Below are 14,486 nucleotides of genomic sequence, written 5' to 3' on the forward strand. Positions count from 1 at the left end.
GAATGATGAGGATAAATACACGATTTAATATACTACTATACATGTAAATAAAGAAACACTTAATTGTGTAATTATTGTAGAAAATTATTTAGTTTTCTAACAATGTATATTTAATATTCATAAATATTGCCTCTGACAATGAAATAAACGTATAGAATGTTCGTAATGCAATTTAATATAAATAAGAATAGATCGAGTATATAATTAGCTACAACATTATCATCTGTTATATTAAATTGCAATATTAGTAGAAAACAAACTTTTGTTTGATAAGTATTGATATTCTTCGAGGTAATTAATAAATACTTCGTGGGAAGTCAACCCCCGACATAATATTATCGATACGCATATTTGCAAAAATAAAACACATCAAGTAGGTAATTAATTAGAACTCATGCTGTCTATTTAACGATATCATTATCAAGAATGACAATAACTTGAAATGTTGAATTTTTGAAACATATGATAACGTTGAGAATAAATTTTTGGTGATTTTTTTCCAAAGTGGCATTTTTTCCGAGAGAATTTTTTTTCCGGGGCTTTTTCCCAGGGACTACTTTTCCTAGATCTAAATAAAACACAGCATTTGTGCGATACACAGAATCTTTTGAATTGTTTTAGGATCACGAAATTCACACAGTATATTCTACCTTCCTTCAAATATAAGTGAATGCCAAAAAGTTTTTGAAGTAACATTTGTTTATTTGTGGGGCCTCAGACAGCAAAATTGCTATTACTAACACTAATACACTTTACCAGATATTTGTTTTTAAAACCAATCAACCAATAGCGAAGCAACAAATAGTGGATTAAAAGATATCAGAATTTTAACATATACAATGAAGAGTCACTTTGAATTTTTGAAGGGTTAATTATGCATAAGTGAATCAATTTCTTGAATTACTACTACATATAACCTCAAATTAATGACAAAAAAACATGTGCAACTCACTACACTTCTTTGGCGATCTCTATATCTTTATAACGAATAAGCAATGATTGGTGAAAGAAAGAGAGAATACCAGAATTTTCAGGATTTATGTTTTCCAACATATTTTATCTTTAGGACACCTAAGGAGTATTACTTTAATACGTTTTTATGTGTGCTTATGAAACCGTAAACTATCAATAACTACAAGGAATTAGAATTAATACATAATAATACTCACTCTTAAGTACATATTAATTGTTGTTAAATAAACATTTACTGTAATACACTTACCGTAATATAATTGCACATATAAAACCAAAAAATTAATTTAACACTATGGTATAGTGAATATAGGGGAGACTGGGGCTGGTCGTGACAGGGGTAGATAGTTACAGCGGCAACGGTGGCTATTTTGATGTAAGAAAGACACAAATGATTAGTCCACCACCGATTAGCATGTTTCGCGAGCTAGTGGCGCCAGCGCTTTTGTGAGAGGAACCCTTACGTGTTGGCATCAAAACCGCAGGTTAGTAACATTTTCATTTTTTCCTAATATTGGTCTACAACCTCTTTTCCTTTAAAACAGATATGTGTGTGTTGTTATATTTGTGCCCTAATCCTTTCTTTTTGCAATGAATCGACGTTTATACAATTACACTTATTTGAGGTTTTACTACTTAACCTTGAAGGGTCAGTTTTGGCGTTGGGGCTAAAAGTGACATTTTCTCGGGGCAGGTTGTTGTTTGTACTACTGCCACGTAGTGGTGCACAGGAACAGAGCAAGAAAAAGGAAATTACGTCAAAAAAAGGAAGGTAACTAAGAAAGGGAAGTCAACTGAGCCAGGAAAGATGAAGAGGGAAAAACACCTAAGGAAACAAGCAAGAAGGCTGTGAAACGGAAGGTCTTACATGACTCTGAGTCTAACGAAGGAAGTATAGATGATTATTTTTGCCTGATATATTGTGAACCGTTTGATCAGAGTCGAGCTGGTGAGGAATGTATACAGTGTGTTGTTTGTAAGAAATGGTCACACGTAAGATGTGCTAAGGGAAATGTTTTATCCTGCGTATGTTAGAATTGCGAAAGTGATTAATCAGACTATAGTGACTGAACTGTTTTTTAGCTTGTTGTTGTTTTAACAGGGAAAAAGACTGCTATACAGACATTGTAGTTTGACGTTGTAGACATAATAATAGTAATAAACTGTCATTGTTCTTAATAAATAGTGTTATATTACATTTTGCCCCTTATAGTGTAACAACCAGCCCCTGGCACGGGGCTAAAAGTTACACGTCTCTTTTCCCAGAATTTATTTATTTATGTCTCTTCTAATAGTCCGGTATCTAAAATTGTTTTTAAATTAATAACCCAAATAGTTATTTAATCAAACAAACCCACATTCCGGTAAAACAATCAAATAAACAAAAAATTGCGACACGTTATTAAAAAAATGTCACGACCAGCCCCAGTCTCCCCTAATCCACTTTCCAAAATTTTATTGCAGTCCACTTTTTGAACGAACCTGGATCGCAGTCCGCAAGTTGCAAGCCGTTGGCCTAGAGATTTAGACCATTGATTAGCATTCAGGAGGACATCAGTTCGATTCCGGGTTCTTCTGCCCTTGTCCAAGTTTTTTGTGGTTCACTTAAGAAAATGCTGGGACAGCAATTTTCCATAGAAAAATATTTCACTCCGTTTTGTCTTCATTTCGTCCGTCTTATCTTTCTCATACCATCCACCACCCTTCCAATTCCCACGATTCCTAAAACGAGGCTGAAGAGGGTCTTCTTCCTTCCCTTCCGTAATCCGGAGGGACTGCCCGCCCACCACCTATTACTGCTGGTGAGAATGAAACACCCAAAAGATTTTTTTTAGAGACGCCACAAAATTGCCTTCAGTTATTTAGCCGTTATGGTTTTGGAAGAATCCTTTCAAACAAAGAAGAGTGGTGCGCGACCGTCGCCGTCGTTTACAGACGCCAGCCTAACTGCCAGTGGCGTCCAATTCGTGACGTGAACTTGTCCACACATGTGGTGTGCTAAAAGCGACTGTGGACATATTTTCCTGGGGTTATATTATATTATATATTATTATATTATATATATTATATATTAGCATCTAGTAAGGAGGGGTTAGAGATAGCTTTAAATAAAATAGAAGTGGTATTGACAAAATAGTATTGCATGAAAATAGATAAAAGTAAAATAAAAATACTGGTATGCAAGGGAAGAGAAAGTAAGAAAAGAGCGAATATAAAGATAGGGGACGGAAGATTAGAAGAAGTGGCTGATTTAAGGTATCTAGGAAATCAGATAAGTCAAGACGGAAGGGTCGAATCGCCTTCATTCTTATGCTCGCGAACAGTTAATTTAGAAATTCGAAAAAGATTGATAAGGATGGATGTTTGGAGCGTAGCGCCGTTCGGGTGAGAAACATGGAAAAAGTTAGCATTCGAAATCTGTTGTTACCGGCGAATGATGAGGATATCGTGGATAGAAAAGGTTAGAAATAAAGAGGTATTAGAGAGAATAGGAGAACAGAGGACTCTATGGAATAGGCGAGATACAGTTGTAGGACATCTTCTCAGACATGAAGGTCTAGTCAGAGAAATATTAAAGGCAGAAACAGATGTTAAGGGGAGTAGAGGTAAATTTAGATTAGATTCGTACATAGTTAAGGATGTGGGTTGTTCTAGTTTTAGGGAAACACGAAGATTAGCTCAGGATAGGAAAGAGTGAAGGTGGGTGTCCAATCAGTCTTAGGACTGAGAATATGATGATGATGATATTACTATTATCATCATGGTTTTCGATAGTTATCGCTTTTTGGTCGTAGTTGAAAATAAACTCGCTATCTAGGATCCTCGGTGTGAAAAGAATATTGATCATTGTTTGTGGAGTCTCCACGCTTTCATTCTTTTTTCTCTTCATTTCGTCCGTCTCATTTTTCTCACCCGAACCACCACCCACCCATTCCCACGATTCCTGAAAGGAGGCTGAAGAGAGTCTTCATCCCTACCTTCCGGCGTAGTCCGGAGGGACTGCCCGCCCACCAGCATTAGTGGCTGGTGGGAACGAAACATCCAAAAGTTTTTTTTTCCACACTTTATATGTTGTAGTAAAACTAGAGCAAGAAGTAAACTTTCCTAATCGCAGTCCATATTGAACTGATGCATCAGTTCACCTACTGGCCGCGAAAGCCTTTACTAATTTGTCAGAGTCCATATTCTTTACTCATATACAACAGCTACTGACGTAAAACTATCCAGATGAAGACACGCAGAGGTGCTAGCAACTTCTGGCGTCTTTCTGATGTGGCACGACCAAAGTCCTTCTGTTTTCGCCCTAATAAATAATTAATATAAAGGTTACCTAGTAGGCTAACTCAAAATCTTATTTTATGTTATGTCTAATTAACACCACCTAGAATACAAAGTCGGAGTGTTGAAATGCGACGTCAATACTAGGAGGCCTACGATCATTCCGCTTGTCTCCGATCTTGGTATCGTTGCTATTGGGAATACAGGGAACTTAAAAATTTAAGGCTTTCATGTTTAAAAATTGGGCACATTCCCATTGTTCTTTTGGTTAGGTAAAAACAAAATTTCAAAACAATGCCAACCACATTGCACCGTGTAGTTTACCTTTAATAAGAAACATCAACATCAACAGTTAATAAGAGAATGCGCCACAACTTTTACATTATGATCTTCGTAATCATTTAAATGAAGTACCTAAATATTCTACATGTATTACATTTTATGTAGGGGGAAGTTTGGTGTGCTTGATTATAATTAGCGGAAACCAACCTCTTGACTCTCGCCTTGTTGTTAGGAATGTCAACCTAGTTTTCTTCGTTTTACAGAGGGCGATATAGATAGAATAAGTAGGTGAGTTCAAAGTTAAATAACGCATTGGTTTCTAATCATATAAAATGATACAAAATCGATCGACAAGCAATGCTTTCTCTGAAGGCTTTGAGCTTCTTCGTCATAACCCGTTGTATCGATGGATTCACTTCTTCGGTCCAACTGTCCAACTTTTTCAAGTTATTGGACAAAAGTTTGCAAAGTTGACTTTAGGTCTGTTTTTTTGCTGTTCCATTACTTACAATCAATTAGGTATCAATTAGTAATCAATGGGGAGAATATTTGCTATGATTTGATATGAGAGTAGATTAAAAGTCAATGGGTGATTCAGCTATGAAATCGTTCATTTATTGTCTTTGTCGCCTTTTGTACTTTCTGTAGGTACTGAACAACATTTGTTCCCGCTTATTGTATGAAGTATTATAAAAAACCAAATGCGTACCATACGTTTTTGAACAAAATCGGTCTACACGTCATCTCTCATAAATCGTGTTACTAATACACTTTACTAAACATTAACCGCCCCGATTCCTGCAGCATAAAAAATTCTATACCGATTATTAAATTTGACCTCGAATTAACAACAACGTTGGTCTAAAGAATTTCTTTTTATCGTCGATATAGAAGTATGGAAGCAACGTCGCACAGAAATATATCACGACCAAGGAAAAGACCATTGTGTTGTTGAAGAATGACAGACAAAAGCCATGTCAGACAATATTAATGTAATATTTTAGCATTTGTTTATTTCACAGTTGTAGTCATATTTTCACTGGTTGTATATATGCAGGAATAGATAGTACTTACTTTCGGTTGACGTAAATGATTGTTGTCGTTGTTGTTCTGATCGATATGACGTTGACCTCACTAGTCCGGTAATCCCGGTATTAACTGCATCGACGGACATACTCCGATTATGTGTGCGGGCCCAAAGTTCGTGTTGTTTTCCCCTTTTTCGTTCCGCACTCAATCCACTTAAGTGCTCATTAAGAGAGTACAGTTTCTGGGTAATGTCCTTCCCTACAAATTAAAAATTAAAACTTATTTTCATATGAAATTAGCAACCAGACAGACGGTCTGTAACAATACTTCTAGTACAATCTTTACATAATATAAAAAAATTGGACCTTAGTTTCAAACTTTAAAAAATGGATAAAATAATTAAAATATATTTTTTATTTTTTTATCAAGTAAATCATAAAAAGAAAATAAATATTATGTTCTTCAAGAGCATATAGTACGGTAGACATTTATAAATCCAACGGTTTCTTTAGCATCAGAAAATAGACTGAACGACAAGTCGATATCATTATTCGAACATTTTTGAATCCCACGGAAATGTAGAAATTTGCTACAGATGGCGTTCACGACGCTGTTTCTAATAATTCATAAAACATTGTCTAAAGGCAGCAGGTAGAGTTGGGCTGTATTCTGTTGGCGTGCTGACGAGATCCAATGAGATCGAAATCGCTATCCATGTCTAAAGGTTTCGACAGAATAACGACTACCATTAACTTTTAGATCTATTTAATGCGTGTCTAGCACGTAGAAATTGTTACGCCGTGGGTTTAGTTCGACGTGTCAATATTCTTATGAACTTTATGGCCTACTGTAAAGTGTATTTTAAATACACGTCTGGAAAAATGTCTTAAATGTTTTGAAAATTCAGTTCAGTTTTTAGAGAACTTTATCGATAAAATCTACTCCTACTATTAGAAAATATGATACGATTCCTTCAATTTGACCTTCGTTCAAATAGCTTTACACTGATCACTCAAATAAATAAATTGATCTTGAGTAAAATAAGAAACGTCGTAGATAGCTCGTCGTGGAAACCTGCAGGCTTAATAGTCTAATAACGCTTATTGGAATTTACGATCAACCAATATGACGGTTTTATTTACGTTTGATACGCTTGACATCAACTGAACATACTAGTCCAGGCAATATGGGCGGATGAGTGGGAAAAATTATTCGGATTAAATTTTTTTATTGTTTAAATCACGATTGTTTAAACAAGCGGTAAAAACAACTTTTTTTACTGGAACAATTTTTTATATTCTTTGGTTTAATCCCGATGAAAAAGGTCTGAAGTTTTTTCTGTAAAGTTAATATTTTCCAAGTTAAGAATTTTTGAACGTCTGAATATATAAGTATTTATTTAAACAATTGTGATTTAAACAATACCCGACCGGGTTACCTCGTTGTAGGTATATATAGGAGAATCTTCCGAACAAAATTGAGTAAAAAATTATTTCCCATTCACCCTCCCATATTGCCTGGATTATACACGATGGCTTCATATAACCATCACGAATTTCAATCGATGATCCATTGGCGAAAATAATGGAACTCGGTTATAATGAACGTTTGGTTGTAATGAACTTTAAAAAACAAAATTACACTTCATTTATTGCAAATGTATTTATTACCAACAATCGGCTTTAGCAGATGGTTTTGAATGGAAAATTAGCAGATCTTTTTCGGTTATAACGTACTAATAGATACTGAATGAATGTGACTTCAAAATTCTTACATTGTTATTTATTACCTCTCTTCGGAATAAGTTTACCTACTGTTGTATTTTTCTGAAATAAATATTTATAAAAGTTAGCGATTTTTTTATTACCAAAGATATTAATGGAAAATTGCCTGTAATGAACAACCGGCTATAACAAATAGTATTCTTAGCCCCTTCGTGTTCATTATAATCAAGTTCGAGTGCATATCTCCTTAAATTATAATAACTTTCTCATTTTGGTTTTCCTTTAGGTTGTATAAATAATTTAACTTACCGATTATGCAGTCCAAAACCGTTTTAAGCATGGGCCTGTGACGTAAAAACCGCTCTAGTTTCATTCTGGACCAGCACACGTAGACGCTGTCCTCTTCGGCAGTAATGGTAACTTGAAAAACGTCATCCGATTGTTCATGATTCGCTTCCCATTCGGGTGAATCGACGAATTGGTGGATGTTTATGTAATGCAGATGGGTGTCGTTACACGTAACTCGCAACCTGTTCCATCAATTTCCATTAACGATAAAATGGAATACGATAAGCTACGCTGCATTTGACCTAATTACTTATAACGCTCATAAAATTGCGAAATAGCTTAAAGGACGCCAAAATGACACTACAATTACGAATTGACCTTAAGTTCGAAATGAAACTTTCCAATTGCCTTTCGCAACATGAGAAAATAAATTCAAGTAATGAAGACTTTCTGTAGTAGAAAAAGTTCACAATACTTAAGTTATTGACAAATCTCAGACGACTGTAATGAAAATAAAAGTTTCAGCAGTAGCTGCTAGAAAAAGTTAAAAGCTGTAGTTAAGATTAATGATAATGGTCCCTAATTCGTTAAATCTATATAAAATCAAAATCAAAGATTTCTGTTCCTTATAGATTATCATTTTCCTAACAATTTGATTCACTAATTAATAAATGCCTATCGTTCGTTCGTTTGGAATTATTTTTCATTTTGGTTTCCCATATTGAAACTAAAGTAAACCTGTAACCACTTTTGTGCTAATGCGTGATTGTTATATCAGGTACCTGAATTATTATATATTGATTAGCTCACAGAGAGTAGCCATATTTTGAAAATTAAAATTTAATTGTTGATTGGATATTTGTTAAGATGTCAGGTGATCTAGAGAGATATCAGTTAGATTATATTCTTATTAAGCAATGATTTAAAATTAAAGGGAAGGACTGTAGGAGTTATCCAAAACCAATATTAAATTCAAAATTTTGAAGAAAAGGGAAGGTGGGAAATGTCCTGACTTAGAAAAAATAAAATGTAACGAAACGCGTGATAGGCTAATTATAAGGAAATATTAAAGGAGGTGGAAGAAACGAATGGCAGGAGCCTAGAAACAGAATGGAACCGCATTAAAACGTGTCCAGATTCCGTAGCTAGAGATATACCATATTAGATCATAAACAAAACGAAAGTAGGAAACCCTGGATAACTAGCGAGATTGTAGGACTAATAGAAGAAATGCGGGAATACAAGAACTGGATAGACAAAGAAGGTCAAAAACGATACAAGCCAATAAAATGGGAAATAATTAGGAGGTGTATGACAGCTAAATAACAGTGGATTTCTATGAGGTGTAAATAAGAAGCAGAGGAAAAATTTGAAGCAGGTACAACAGATGCAATTTATAATGCACTTAATTAAAAGGAATTTTAGAGAAGTAAAATACAGTAAGTAGTAATAATATAAGAAACGATATAGGGGTCATTTTGATTGAAAATAACGAAAAGGCGGATATGTGGAATGAACACTTAATAAAGAAATGTATTAGAGAAGGAAGATAGTGTTGAAATAGGTGAGCGAGAATATTCCATAACAAAAGAAGAGTTTGATTTAGCATTAAAAAAATTTAAAGCATAATAAGACAACAGGTATATACGAGATACAGGTTGAAATTTTAAAACAAAGAGATTGGAAATCGTATATTTAGGCTAGTTAGTCATTTACAAGAGACGGGGAAATGCCCGAAGGATTATACATATAAACAGAACTTCGTAGTAGCTACACGAAAAAAGAGAGGCGTCATTTTTAGAATAATTAGCTTAACATCCACTGCACCAAAAATCTTAACTAGAATCGTACAGAGAAGGAAGAGAAAAAGGGAGGAAAAACTACTACGGGAAGACCAATTTGGGTTTAGAAGAAATAGAGAAAACAACAGAAAAGGAAAGAACGCGCACATAGAATCGTAGATTTAGAAAAAGCGTTTGACAATGTTAAATGGAACAAGATGTTAAATATACTTAAAAATGTAGGGATGAGATATAGAGATACGGAGATAGGAAAGTGAAATATGGCTTGTATAAAGAGTAACAGGCAGTTACAGAACTTGAGCAGCAACGTAGAGAAGTAAATATCAGGAGGGGGGTCACACAAAGATGCACTCTGTCACGACTACTTTTTAATTTATATATCGAAAACGCGATAAACATCATTAAAAAAAGAGCAACTTTAAGTAGATATAGATATACAGTGGAAAAAGGTGCTTGGATTTACATCAAGCAAAGATGAGCTATAGATAGCCTTAAAAGGACGAAGAGGTATTGACAAAACAGTATTACATGAAAGTAAAAAAAAGTAAAACAAAAGTACTGGTATGCAAAGGAAGAGAAAGTAGGAAAAGAATGAATATAAAGACTGGTGACGATTAGAAGAAATAGCTAATTTTCGGTATCTATAACAACAAAAAAAAGTCACTTCTATGTTCACAAAAGGTTAATTTATGATGATGAGGATACTGTGGATAGAGAAGGTTAAAAATTAGAAGGTATTAAAACGAGTAGGAAAACAAAGGGCGCAATGGAAGTCAATATGAAGTAGACGAGGTTGGTAGGGCACCCTCTCAGGCTTGAAGGTCTAGTCAGAGACATATTAAAGGCAGAAGCGGGAGTTAGGAGGGGTAGAGGTAGACGTAGATTAGATTACTGTTAAGGATATGGGTTCTTCTAGTTTTAGGGAAATGCGAAGATTAGCTTAGGATAGGAAAGAGTGGAGGTGCGTGTCCAACCAGTCTTAGGACTGACAACCCTATGTTGATGATAGAAATTCAGAATATGAGGTTCATGAAATAAATGTCATCTTTTTTGGCTAAACACAAGAGTATCATTTTTTCTTTAGATATTTCCACTACTAGCAACAAACTTTTGCAATTTTACCTCGCTTCTATTAAGTATACAAAATATTCTATTATTGCAGTTTTCTTTTTTCGAAATCGGATATTGCTATCTCAAATTCCCTACATTGAACGGGATTGCGAAAAATATAATTACCGGCAATATTCAGCTGAAAACTAGGGGAAGCAGGCAATTAATTATTAACCCGATAATGAAGCACACTTTTAATTTGCTATTGTTAAGTTCTTGCTAATCACGTATGTACATGGCATCAATGAGGACTTGCGTGCTTAAGCAAATTAAAGCCGTTTATACAAAGCACGTTCAACACACTTGCTTCTATTATCTTAACTGAACCGCGTGTCACGAAGATTACAAGTTGAAAAGGTAAATAGGAAAATTACTACATTAAAAACAAATCTTAGACAGTGGGTAATTTCTATCTTTATCAACCCCAACTATTACATTGATGCATTAAAAACTGTTGAATTATAGTAATAATTGAAGACGTGAGGGATAAAGGTGCTATGTAACAAAATTGGAACTAATGAGGAATTCGCAGTGAAACTACTTTCAATTGCATAAACTGGTACGTAACGCAGCACCTTCATCTAATCTATATTTTCTATTTATCATCATCATCATCATCATAAGGTCGTCAGTCCTAAAACTGGTTGGACACGTACCTCCACTCTTTCCTATCCTGAGCTAAAATTCGCATTTCCCTAAAACTAGAACAGCCCACATCCTTAACTATTTGCGAACAGTAATCTAATCTAGGTCTACCTCTACNCACTAATAATGTCGCAGCCACCGTATTCCCCAGATATGTCCCCATGTGACGTTTTCTTGTTCCCGAAACTGAAGACACCCATGAAAGGACGACGCTACGCTACGATTGAGGAGATAAAGATGGCATCGAAGGAGGAGCTGAACAAGATCACAAAAAAATATTTTTTGAAGTACAATATCTGGTGGGGATTGCTTTGAAGGAGAGAAAATAGATATTCATGAATAAATAAATAATTTTTGAAAAAACACAAAATTCGCGATACTTTTTTAGCAGACCTCGTATAATAAGGATATCGTCTGATGAAGTTTTTCGATAAAGTATTCGTCAATATTGGCTAAGTTGCTACTTTGAATCTTAAAAGCCGTTCACTTGATCCTCATTTTTATCTTCTAACCTGATTGCTTCAAATTAACTAAATTATTCTTATCATGTTTAATATATTTATTAACCTCTTATTAATCTAACGATTTTTACTTTCCAAGTTGTTCTGAACTAAAACAAATTATTATTTTTGCACAACTCTTATTGTTTTTTAACATTCACCTTCCAAAACTTTATTATTTTTGAAACAAAGCAAATATTGCAAAACTCGATTACGTATTGAAAATTGAGATTTGCGCCGTTTAATAATTTCACTCTTGTAAGTTCTCTATGTTAATAGGAAGAATTATTTAGGTATATATGCATATTTAGTATTCAATTTTGACTAATGCTTGTAACAAAATGTTATAAAATACTATTTTCCCTTACCGCCCTTTAAGAAGAATTGAAAGTCTCTCATCGGCAGGACTGGCATCTTCTACAGCATAAATGTCACCTTTATCAAGGGTCATGACCCGCGCTTCTTTAACCAACTCCTTGAAATGCTTTTTACTCACCTTTAACGGCTTAAACATCTGAAAAATGGAAAAATAAAATGTCAAAGCCCTTTACAAATATCAGTTTTTCTTTCACAGTCTACATTTCAAAAATAGAATAGCATCACCATCAATTATTAGGTGTTAGCAGTAGTAGGACTGTAAACAGTTTGTGAAATATTAAAGAGGGACAATATCTTTGATAGAAAAATAAATTTCAGGTATCCTAATTAGTACTTTTTAATTAAGAATAACGGAACCGCCAGAAACATGTGATAAAAAGAAATAAGGCTGAAAAAAGATCCGTGTTTGACAAGATTCTTCACAACGTTGATCAATAACCAACTTCTGACTATTCTTATAAATCAACTAAATTATTAATGTCCTTCTTTAGCATACTTTTACAACACTTAATACGAGGTCTATTCAAAAAGTATCGCGAATTTTGAATTTCTGCGGGTTACGTATATTCGATTTTCAACTTTTTTCTGGCGTTATGTTGGCACTTATGCCTCTCACTTATACCGACAAGTTTAGCCATGTTGAATGTTCAGTTAATTTTTGACAGCTGCTTTACTAGTGCGTGTCTTGGCACGTCTTCAATTTTTGCCTATTCCAAAAAAATGGACCAAAGAATCTTTAGCAAATTTTGTTCGAAAAACAAAATTAAGTTCGCGGATACATTCCGACTGTTGATTGTGGCATATGGTGAAGCTACATTGGGCCGAAGCAACGTTTATCGGTAGTACAAAACGTTCTGGGAGCGAAACTCGTACCAAAATTGCTCAATTTCGGCCAAAAACAGCAACTTTGTCTGCGACAACCTAAATTTGCTCTATAAGGTTATAACTGGTACCGAATCAGGAATTTATGGAAACCACGGAAGCTGCCGCATGAGCCAAGACCGAAAAAAGGGAGCGACGGTAGGTCGAATGTGAAGGCTTTACTTGCAGTTTCCTTCGATTGCAAGGGCGTGCTGCATCATGAGTTCTGAGACAACCATGAAGCAATCCGCCAGAAACGCTTTGATTTGTGGAAAAACAAAAATTGGCTTTTGTACCAAGATAACGCCCCTGCTCACACATAGTTGTCTGTGCGCGAATGTTTAGCCAAAAACAACACACTAATAATGTCGCAGCCACCGTATTCCCCAGATATGTCCCCATGTGACGTTTTCTTGTTCCCGAAACTGAAGACACCCATGAAAGGACGACGCTACGCTACGATTGAGGAGATAAAGATGGCATCGAAGGAGGAGCTGAACAAGATCACAAAAAAATATTTTTTGAAGTACAATATCTGGTGGGGATTGCTTTGAAGGAGAGAAAATAGATATTCATGAATAAATAAATAATTTTTGAAAAAACACAAAATTCGCGATACTTTTTTAGCAGACCTCGTATAATAAGGATATCGTCTGATGAAGTTTTTCGATAAAGTATTCGTCAATATTGGCTAAGTTGCTACTTTGAATCTTAAAAGCCGTTCACTTGATCCTCATTTTTATCTTCTAACCTGATTGCTTCAAATTAACTAAATTATTCTTATCATGTTTAATATATTTATTAACCTCTTATTAATCTAACGATTTTTACTTTCCAAGTTGTTCTGAACTAAAACAAATTATTATTTTTGCACAACTCTTATTGTTTTTTAACATTCACCTTCCAAAACTTTATTATTTTTGAAACAAAGCAAATATTGCAAAACTCGATTACGTATTGAAAATTGAGATTTGCGCCGTTTAATAATTTCACTCTTGTAAGTTCTCTATGTTAATAGGAAGAATTATTTAGGTATATATGCATATTTAGTATTCAATTTTGACTAATGCTTGTAACAAAATGTTATAAAATACTATTTTCCCTTACCGCCCTTTAAGAAGAATTGAAAGTCTCTCATCGGCAGGACTGGCATCTTCTACAGCATAAATGTCACCTTTATCAAGGGTCATGACCCGCGCTTCTTTAACCAACTCCTTGAAATGCTTTTTACTCACCTTTAACGGCTTAAACATCTGAAAAATGGAAAAATAAAATGTCAAAGCCCTTTACAAATATCAGTTTTTCTTTCAAATAAAATCGTCACGCTTTTCCATTGTAAGTTAATAAATAAATGAATGAAAGTGAATTCTTTTTCGGATTTAATTTTATTCTGATATAAATTTGTGAGCAGATAAAATCATTTATTTAAATAAACAATAAGAAAAAATAAAATAACAAATCAAGGAAATTTAATATTAATAGAATTACCAAGGCAAACAAACACGCACATGAAACTTGGATCTTCCTTTAGGTACATAAAGTTGTGAACAGTTCTCGATCAACCGTTTCATTGTTTCAAATTGTCTTTATTTTCTTTTAATGTAAAAAACAACCGA

The 14,486-nt window shown here is 34.4% G+C and overlaps 1 protein-coding gene across 1 annotated transcript in view; it reads right to left on the bottom strand.

The window, feature by feature from the left end:
* The window catches only part of LOC108735984 (blood vessel epicardial substance-B-like), a 61,551-nt gene that overhangs the window by 16,307 nt on the left and 30,758 nt on the right, over positions 1–14,486 (bottom strand). The window contains exons 4-6 of the mRNA XM_018468230.1: positions 13,978–14,123; positions 7,596–7,816; positions 5,608–5,820 (exon numbers count right to left, since the gene is read on the bottom strand). Of these exons, the coding sequence (XP_018323732.1) occupies positions 5,608–5,820; positions 7,596–7,816; positions 13,978–14,123 (580 nt within the window). The remainder of the gene's footprint in view (positions 1–5,607; positions 5,821–7,595; positions 7,817–13,977; positions 14,124–14,486) is intronic.

The sequence above is a fragment of the Agrilus planipennis genome, unplaced genomic scaffold (assembly GCF_000699045.2).
Source record: "Agrilus planipennis isolate EAB-ADULT unplaced genomic scaffold, Apla_2.0 scaffold4, whole genome shotgun sequence".
Lineage (NCBI taxonomy): Eukaryota > Metazoa > Arthropoda > Insecta > Coleoptera > Buprestidae > Agrilus > Agrilus planipennis.